The following is a 10,022-nucleotide window of genomic DNA, read 5'->3' as shown; positions in this document are numbered from 1 at the left end:
GGGATCTCACGGGAACAGAAGGTTGCGGCGGTGGAAAAGTGTTTCCGTGGATGCTTCTGGTGGTTTGGGAATATATGTGAATATATAGGAGGAAGAACTAGGTCAGGGGAGTCACGTGGGGCCCACAAGGTAGGGGGCGCGCCCTACCCCCTGGGCGCGCCCTCCACCCTTGCCGCCGCCTTGTGGCTCTTCTGACTTGAACTCCAAGTCTCCTGGGTGTCTTCTGGTCCAAGAAAAATCATCGTGAAATTTTATTCCGTTTGGTATTCCTTTTCTGTGAAGCTAAAAAATAAGGAAAAACAGAAACTGGCACCGGGCTCTAGGTTAATAGGTTAGTCCCAAAAAATAATATAAAATAGCATATTAATGCATCTAAAACATTCAAAACAGATAATATAATAGCATGGAACAATAAAAACTTATAAATATATTGAAGACGTATCAGTGGTAAACAAAGAAGCCCATCTAGATCGAAATATCACCGCTTATTTAAAAGGTTGCACTGAAGGAAAAGATACAGGTAAACAAACATTGTCATGTTCATTCGGTAGCATGTCTTACTTTGGATTGTGTGATCCCGAATCCCCTATTAATATTATTCCCTATAGTCTTCATGCAAAAATTTATGATGAAATCTCACCACACGGTCTTGAGCCAGCTGATGTGGTTATTAAGCTTGCAGATAAGACTGATAGAGCATCTTGTGGCATCATCAAGTATAACATTATTATTGGTTCACTTATATGTCCTATTGACATGTTTGGGGTGGGCGCGTACGCCATGTCGGACCTGACCCACGCTGGCCCACCCGACCCCACATATATTCGTCCCATCCGCTCCCCGGACCAGACCCTAGCCCGTCCGACTCCTCTTCACTCCCCTCCGTCACCCAAGCTCCCGTCCGGCGAACTTCAGCCTCTCTGGCATGGCGGGCAGCGGATCCGAGCCCTACACCTCTAGATCCGTCGATCCCGAGCTCATCCCATGCGGTCCCGAGGAGAAGATGACCGCCCGGCTTGCGCTCTGCCTCTCTGAGGAGGAGGCCACCCGTCGACAGCGCTTGGGCTTCTTCCGTCGGGAATCCATGTGCGTCCGTCCAAATGGTGCATGGATCCGCCGCGAGGTGCGTCGCCGCTGCCTCAGCAGAGGTGGTGCGGTTCGTCTGGCATCCGAACACGGTGGCAGACGCTCAATCCCTTCGTTGGTGCGCCGAGATGGAGGGCACATGGGCGCCGTCCGACGCAAATATGGCGCGGCATGCCCACCGTGCGAGGCAGCGGGCGTGGGAAACGGCTATAGCCCTCGAGGCAGTGGAGGTTGCCCGCATGGTGTGCAAGTGTCGGCGCAACCGCGTCGTGGTGGATGCTGCCGGCTCGTCCCATGACGGATCCATCATTGATCTCACGTCCACCGGCACCGTCAAAGGTTCCGGACTCAGACGAGGAAGAGTATGGCATGGGAGACGGCGACGCCTTTAGTCCCGCGAGCCCGGACCGTGTCTCATGTTTCACTCTACCTCGCCGGCGACCGGACCAACACTCTGAGGGGCGCAGCCGACCGCCGGACATGGACGTGGGGAGTCGGACGAGCTCCACTTAGATTAGGTTTTACATTGCATGTAATTGTATGGATTTGATGTTTCTAAATTGAGGCATCTGGTTGCATTTGAGAGGTCGAATTTGCTGTATCCGGCTCTAGATGCTCTAAGCCCTCATGGTCTAATTTAGTGGTAGGGTGGTCATGGTATCGTGGTTTCCTTTCTTTTGTGTCGGATGATATTGTGGTTTTTGTCAGGTGTTTTTGTGTTCTGTGTTGTCATAAGCTGGATCAGCTCTTTTTTTATGAGTGGAGTTGCAGGAATCTACTCTATGACAACATAAATCATTGTACGTTCAAAGTTATTAAACTGAGGTGTGGTCCGGATAATGGATATTCTGAGTTCCAACTTCCATCTCAGAGTCCCTACCGTTTGCCATCAGTAGGTCAATGCTACCACCTACCGGCCCAATAAACTATGAAACTCAGTGTTGTCCCTACTGTTTGCCTGTCATTTTCAGGGTAGGGTAGCGACAAGTGGAAATGCAAAAAGTATAAACAATAGACTGTATACGTTTCGTGCAAAAGAAGTCACAGATGATGCGAATTATTCCGAGTTTCATGGGCGAAGGTGGACAAAAATTTCAACTTTGCCAGGTATAAACAAAGAGAAAACAACAAGAGAAAAGTCATCTTGGTAGGTTTAGCCTACGACCCTATCCACCTCCGGCGCCGTGAAATAGTCGCCCCGGAGATGCTAATCTGCTACTGTCATTTCTGCCAGAAGACTAAACTGAAATCAACTGATGATGTGCTATTACTAGGCTATTATCATTCTTGAACATGGGCTGGCTGCTGTTGCTCCTTCCATCTCACCAAGGAATCCAGGAACTCCATCACCTGCGTGGCAATTTGGCCAGTGAAACGGCCAGATTCGGTTGAGAGATTAACCGAGCAAAATCAAAAGGGATGCAGAAATCAGGGATGAAAATTGTTAAGAGTTTTTACTTCAGATGGAGCTCTCAGCGAGTAGAAGGCTTGAGTCTGCTTGGGCAGCTGTGAAACTAGAATTCCGTACCCACAGTTCCGCTCGCGAAGCACCTGATCATGGTGGCAACAAATCGGAGAAACAAGTGTATGTTCAGTGAACTTGTGACTGAAATGATATTCTTCTTCTGAAGAAGAAACAGTTTAAAAAACCTTGAACGCGTCTTCGTCGGTTCGATCATCTCCGATGTAGATAGGGAGAACGCTTTCGGGGTCATCTAGCCGGAGCGACTGCAGCAGGAACTCCACTGCCTTCCCCTTGTCCCAGTCAATCACTGGACGAACCTCTAAAACCTGCACACGGTGAAGAGATGCGCATTTCTGTCACCAACAGGAGAGTATATAGAATACACAGTGAAGGAAGATTTCCAATGTGCCTACCTTTCGTCCGGTTGTTAGTTTGAGATGAGGAAAAGACTTCAGCACATCGTCGACAAGCTGCGCGACCGAATTCCAGTCCTGGAAACAGGCAAGACATACGAAAAATTCAGAGGAACTTGCAATGGTTGCAGCAAGTGGAGAGGCGAGAGAAGCAAGAGAGGCAACTAGCTGCTAGAGATAACCTGCTTGTCGACGTTGCGGTAATGTACAGACACACAGAACTTGTTGTTCTCAACATTTGCACCCGTGATTGATCTGGTGGCCTCCACTAGGGAGTCGTAAGCCTGTTGTGCAGGAAACAAAACAAAAAAAGTATGTCGGTATTTTCATTGTTCCGCAACACGTTGATTGCTGTAACCTTCAAAAGAGTTGCACTTGTGTACCTCAATGATCATGGGTAAAAACTCACTTGCAGGTTGGAAAAGTTTGGTTTCTTTGTCCTGCAATAAAGCATAGTTTCGATAATAATCATAAACCTAAACAAAAACCCATATTATAGTATTCAGGCAAGAGCAAAAAGGAAGCAATAAATATTTATTTTTGCCACGTAAAATACTCTCTGGCAATCCAGTAAAGCAATTTAACCGACCCCCAGTTTTGTAAACGACGAAAGAAGTACTCACATCTTCTGTTTTACTTTCAGAATCTGCAGACGATAGCATTATGTCCATTCCATGACTTCCAGCGTAGCAGAGCTCCTTCAGCTGTACAAATTCGAACACCTGAATATGAAGGGGCAAGGAGAACACATCAGCTATACGATTTTCATACAAGGAGGGATTATTCCAACAGTCACATGCCAACTCGTGCAAAAGTTGCTCAAACCTTGTCACGGGACCTCCCACTGACGATCGCTGTAGGGAAGAACTTTGCGACATTCTTCACAGCAGCACGCATCTGAAGGAAGATTTCCAGATTGAGCAACCAAGTTATACATACATGAAGGCGTCAAGCAATTTTTCAGAAGCACCCATATTTATACATACATCAAGGCGTGAAGCAATTTTCAGAACCAAGCATTTTTTTCAGAGTTGTGGATTACCTCCGGGGACATAAACGCCTTCTCGGGATCATTAACAATAGGCGAAAGCGTGCCGTCATAGTCCAGAAACAAGGCGATCTTCTTGCCCTGCGCACTTGCTATGATCCGGTCGAAGGAAGCTAAAGCAGAAGGGCATGTTGCCTGCAACAAATGGCAAAACTCTAGACTCCTTTGCATGAGACACCAACTAGACAACTGAAAAGTGAAAGAAATATTGATCTTACCAACCAAGCTTTGTAAGGACAAAGCTCATCAGATGGACCATCAGAAAAAGAATGCACAGATGGCTTTATATGGGTTGACGATGGTGTCATCACACCGAGCAGTCCATCGACGACTTCGACAAGTTTACGTCTGCTGATGTATGTCACACTCGCGGAAGAACATGGATGCCTCTTGGATGTGACTGAAGATGGCATGAGAGTTGAAGGTACTGAAGATGGCATTGACAACACTGGCTGGCTTTGGGCCACATGATCCGACATGGCAGGCAAGCTATTGCTACTAATAAATCAATGAATAGGCTAATTGCAAATTGGGATCAAAATTAGGTGGAGAAGGGGTTCTGTTAAGTACTCCTTGTCAATGAAAAACCACAGAGTAGATTTAACCCACAGTCTTGTCAATGAAAAACCACTTCTTCAGCGTTTTCTTGTCAGTGTAAGTGCGCACACGGTTCCTTATCAGAAAGTTACCAGTGATCTGATGAAAGAAGCAACGAAACATTAGATATAAGTGCATCCACGCATAGAAAACCCAAAATACTTACAATCACATTAAACGGCGTACCTTCATATACACCGGTGTGAGAGCGCATGTGCAATTGTGCGTCACAAAAGTGAAACTTCAGTAGAAAAGGAACCACGTAATTCAACGTTCATATATACTTGATCAGATATCATTGCTGCATGAGTCAAGGAGTAAGTCCATCTCACTGATCTAAAAACGTCATAATGCTCCACAAATTTCATCACATCATGCATGCATGGACCGGATTTGTAATGACATAAAGCCCCACATCAGTGTCCTTATGACTCAGAAGATCATGGAAACAACAGCATAGTTTGCCTAGCAAGAACTTAGATTTAGGTTTTATTTTTGGATAAAAGGGAGATCTGAATCGATCTGCCTTACACCACAGATCCGATATAATAACTGCTTAATCAAACAACACGTGATCTTCTACTAGATTAGGAATTCCGATGATTCCTACCAGTAGATTAGGAATTCCGATGGTAGGCATGCATTGCGCCTAACCATTGTTAATCTAAAACGGAAAGAGATAGAGATGGATTTGGAATTCGAGGCAACAGATTCTTCAAACCAATTGCACAATCGGCTGCAGAAGGGGAAAACACAATCGGGAAATAATAATAATAATAATAATAATAATAGAGAAATTTGCACTGGAGAAACAAACCTGGTTACGAAGAATAGGAGATCGGCGTGTTCGCAAGGAAGAAGGAGCAGAGAGGAAAATGCGGCCGTGGTGGAAGCCTATATATATAGACAGCGGAGGGTAGAAAGGGGATTTCCAACCCCGTCTGTTTTTACTTTCGGCCAAAAACCGGGTAGATCCTATATGACGCCCGTGTACGTCCGATGGTCGCTACTTCGCTGCCAGGGAAGCGAGCGAACGAGGCAACACGGGCCGGCCCACTTCGAGCGAGCACCCGGTTTTCGGGACCTTCTAGTAAGTTCCCTGAACCGGGCTTTTCTTCTTTTGCCCATTTCCCTGTTTTTTCCTCTCTTTTTTCTGTTTCTGTTTCTATTTCTTTTTTCCTTCTCTTTCATTTTATCATTTATCATTTTTATTTTTACACTTTGTTTTCAAGAAAATGTGTTGAAATCCCAAATTTTGTTCATGATTTAAAAATTGTCCATGGTTTTCAAATTTTGTTCACTTTTTTTAAATCACAATTTAAATTTGTCTAGTGTATATCATAAAATGTTCAATGTGTAATTTAAAGTTTTTCCAATGTATATCAAAAAATTGTTTAGTGTGTAGTTAAAAATTCTTCCTCGTATATTACAAAAATGTTCAATGTACATACGAAAATTGTTCATCGTATATAAAAAAATAATAAATGTTTGTTTTTCATAGTTTTGATCATGTTTTCAATAATTATTCGCGTTTTTCTAAAAAAATCATGTTTCAAAAGTTTGTTCGAGTTTCATTTTTTTTCAAGAAAACATTATTCATTTCTTTAGGAGGATTAAAAAATGGATTTGCCACTGCGCATCATATTTTTAGGTTAGCGCTGCAATTTAAGACAAACTCACGCGCCCACTAGTTCACCCCGTGCCGAAATCAAGAACACAAATACATTAATAAAACGTAGGGGGTTCAGATATGAAATCATGACACTCGGGCCCTAGTTGAAGGAAATATGTCCTAGAGGCAATAATAAAGTTATTATTTATTTTAAAGTTATTATTTATTTCCTTATTTCATGATAAATGTTTATTATTCATGCTAGAATTGTATTAACCGAAAACATGATACATGTGTGAATACATAGACAAACAGAGTGTCACTAGTATGCCTCTACTTGACTAGCTCGTTGATCAAAGATGGTTATGTTTCCTAGCCATAGACATGAGTTGTCATTTGATTAACGGGATCACATCATTAGGAGAATGATGTGATTGACTTGACCCATTCCGTTAGCTTAGCACTTGATCGTTTAGTATGTTGCTATTGCTTTCTTCATGACTTATACATGTTCCTATGACTATGAGATTATGCAACTCCCGTTTACCGCAGGAACACTTTGTGTGCTACCAAACGTCACAACGTAACTGGGTGATTATAAAGGTGCTCTACAGGTGTCTCCGAATGTACTTGTTGAGTTGGCGTATTTCGAGATTAGGATTTGTCACTCCGATTGTCGGAGAGGTATCTCTGGGCCCACTCGGTAATACACATCACTATAACCCTTGCAAGCATTGTAACTAATGAGTTAGTTGCGGGATGATGTATTACGGAACGAGTAAAGCGACTTGCCGGTAACGAGATTGAACTAGGTATTGAGATACCGACGATCGAACCTCGGGCAAGTAACATACCGATGACAAGGGGAACAACATATGTTGTTATGCGGTTCGACCGATAAAGATCGTTGTAGAATATGTAGGAGCCAATATGGGCATCCAGGTTCCGCTATTGGTTATTGACCAGAGAGATGTCTTGGTCATGTCTACATAGTTCTCGAACCCGTAGGGTCCGCACGCTTAACGTTCGTTGACGATATAGTTTTATGAGTTATGTATGTTGGTAACCGAATGTTGTTCGGAGTTCCGGATAAGATCACGAACATGACGAGGAACTCCGGAATGGTCCGGAGATAAAGATTGATATATGGGATAATAGTGTTTGGTCTCCGGAAGGGTTCCGGAATTCATCGGAAGGGGTTCCGGATGTTCCCGAAATGTTTGGGTACGAGAACACTTTATTTGGGCCAAAGGGGAAAGCCCACGAGGCTTTTGGAAAGAGCAAAAGGAAGTTTTGCGGAGACCAGAGGCTAGACGCCAGGAACCCTGGCGTCTAGGGGGTAGACGCCGGGAACCCTGGCGTCTAGGGGGTAGACGCCGGGAACCCTGACGTCTAGCCCAGGAGTCCGAGAAGGACTCTTGACTTTCGGGCAAAACCGACTTTGAGGAGGCTTTTGCTCTAAGTTTTGACCCCAGGGCTCAACATATAAATAGAGGGGTAGGGCTAGCACCCAAGACAGATCAAGAAACACCAAGCAGTGTGCCGGCAACTCCGTCCCCACTAGTTTATCCTCCGTCATAGTTTTCGTAGTGCTTAGGCGAAGCCCTGCGGAGATTGTTCTTCACCAACACCGTCACCACGTCGTCGTGCTGCCGGAACTCATCTACTACTTCGCCCCTCTTGCTGGATCAAGAAGGCGAGGACGTCATCGAGCTGGACGTGTGCTGAACGCGGAGGTGTCGTACGTTCAGTACTTGATAGGGACGGATCGTGTAGGTGTACGACTACATCAACTGCGTTGATAAACGCTTCCGCTTACGGTCTACGAGGGTACGTGGACAACACTCTCCCCTCTCGTTGCTATGCATCACCATGATCTTGCGTGTGCGTAGGAAATTTTTGAAATTACTACGTCCCCCAACACTAGTGACATGCATTAAGCAAAGCAAAGTCATAGCAACATCAATCTCAGAATATAGTGGATACTAGGGATCAAGCCCTAAAAATTCTGACAACGATTACATAAGAAATCTCATCCAAATCCCATCTACCTCCATATGCCTATAGAAAACTTACTCACACATGGATGTGAGCATCATGAAATTGCTGATGGAGAAGGGTTGGTGATGATGATGCCGAGTCCCTCTCTTCAGAGCGAGAAACGAACTCTAGATCAGGGCTCCTGATGAAGAATACGAGGTAGCGGCGGCTCCGTATTGTAAAATGCGATGATGCTTATTTTTTGTGATTTTTCTGGGATATATGGGAATTTATGGTGGCTAGAGGCCCCACACGGGTAGGTGGTGTGCCCTGGGAGGGTTGCCGCACCACCTGGACGTGTGGTGGCCTGGTGCCCCCCTGCAGTACTTCTTCACTGCAAAAATCTTTATTTATTTCAAAATAAATCTCCATATATACTCATCCAATTCTGAGCACTTTTATTTTTGCAGAAAAAAACACCATGCTAGTTCTACTGAAAACAGCGTCAGTCCGGATTAGTTTTATCGAAATCATGCAAATTAGAGGCCATAACAAGAGCAAAAGAGTTTAGAAAAGTAGATATGTTGGAGACGTATCAAGTATTAATTCTACCTTTAGCTCCTTGTTGGTTTTGACACTCTTATTTATCGAAAGGGATATAATTTATCCCCTACACTTGTGGATTATCACCCTACTGGAGCCGACCTGACCATGTCGACAGTCGGCAAGTCTTCGTGCACGTGCCCTTAAGGACCAACGCCCTAGAGTCACAATCGCCGTCGTTCAACCCTTGAATCAATCTGAAGTGTCGGATGCCATAACTCACTGCCGCGCACGCATGCCGAGAAAAACCTAACCTCACCGACCCATGGAGACAACATGAATTTACGCCGGAGCTTTGTCGATTTTGTCTAGATGGACGAACTCGAGGAGGATCGGAGCCTTGAAGACCAACTCGACGAAGAAGCGCCGCCATCCACCTGAATACCGCCCTATGAGGACTAAAAATCTAGAGTAGAGGCACCGTGACTCTCATCCCCACCACTGGCCACCGGAGTGGCTGGTAGAGGGGAGGCGAATCCACGAGCTCACTGATGGTGCTTGGAGCGGAGTTCTAAACCCTAGCCGCCGCTAGGGAAGAGGAAATGCTAGATGCGTACATATTTTTTTAACCTAGAGTAAACTTCCTTCGGAAAAACGACTCAGAATCATGATCAACAAACTGCAGCAATGACCATATCCGCATCAACCATCTCACAACACCACACGGACTATGAGGTTCCCCAACACCAGTGCCTTGAGGAAGGAAGCGATAATCAAGTGCCGCCGTCACTCGATTCAACCACCAAGGGTAGAATCTAGGTTATCACCCTGAAGAATCAACCGAAGCATATCTCGAGCAATGCCTTCAACAAGGTAACAACATAAAAAATCTTAGCCATTGCCAGTTATAACCAACTCGAGTGAGACCATGGCTTTCACCCTGGCACTCGAGGGTGTTTGAGTAGAACTACTATCGAAGTTATTCATGTGTTGTCACTTCCATTTTCTGCAATCCCAACAGCTACCTGCGATGCGACCTCCGTCGCCGCACAACCATCCATTTGTGTCAAACCATCGTCCATAATTTTCATCTCACCTCCTAATTCGACCACCAGAACTGGAGAGATGAACACTCTGCGAAGATCTTTCGATGCCCATGACCTTTGTGGAGCCGTAGGAGGTCTCTTCAGCACAGTTTGCAGTCACCCTCACCCGGTTGGCTCGATTTGAATCACCACCACCAAGCCATGGACTATGGCACTGCCGACCGGCCGCTGC

The 10,022-nt window shown here is 45.2% G+C and overlaps 1 protein-coding gene across 1 annotated transcript; it reads right to left on the bottom strand.

Annotated features, from left to right (window-relative positions):
* Positions 1–1,746: 1,746 nt before the first annotated feature.
* LOC109772226 (probable trehalose-phosphate phosphatase 5) lies at positions 1,747–4,508 on the bottom strand. The gene is made up of 10 exons (XM_073509602.1): positions 4,231–4,508; positions 4,007–4,147; positions 3,790–3,861; positions 3,588–3,686; positions 3,348–3,404; positions 3,147–3,248; positions 2,965–3,042; positions 2,737–2,877; positions 2,545–2,637; positions 1,747–2,436 (listed from the first exon to the last, which is right to left on the bottom strand). Exons 1-10 carry the CDS (start codon positions 4,489–4,491, stop codon positions 2,368–2,370), a joined length of 1,113 nt encoding a protein of 370 aa, XP_073365703.1. The 5' UTR covers positions 4,492–4,508; the 3' UTR covers positions 1,747–2,367.
* Positions 4,509–10,022: the final 5,514 nt, after the last annotated feature.

Source organism: Aegilops tauschii, chromosome 2, assembly GCF_002575655.3.
Source record: "Aegilops tauschii subsp. strangulata cultivar AL8/78 chromosome 2, Aet v6.0, whole genome shotgun sequence".
Classification (NCBI taxonomy): Eukaryota; Viridiplantae; Streptophyta; class Magnoliopsida; order Poales; family Poaceae; genus Aegilops; species Aegilops tauschii.
Note: the sequence above shows the minus strand (reverse complement) of the source record. Positions and strands in the feature narration are given on the sequence as shown.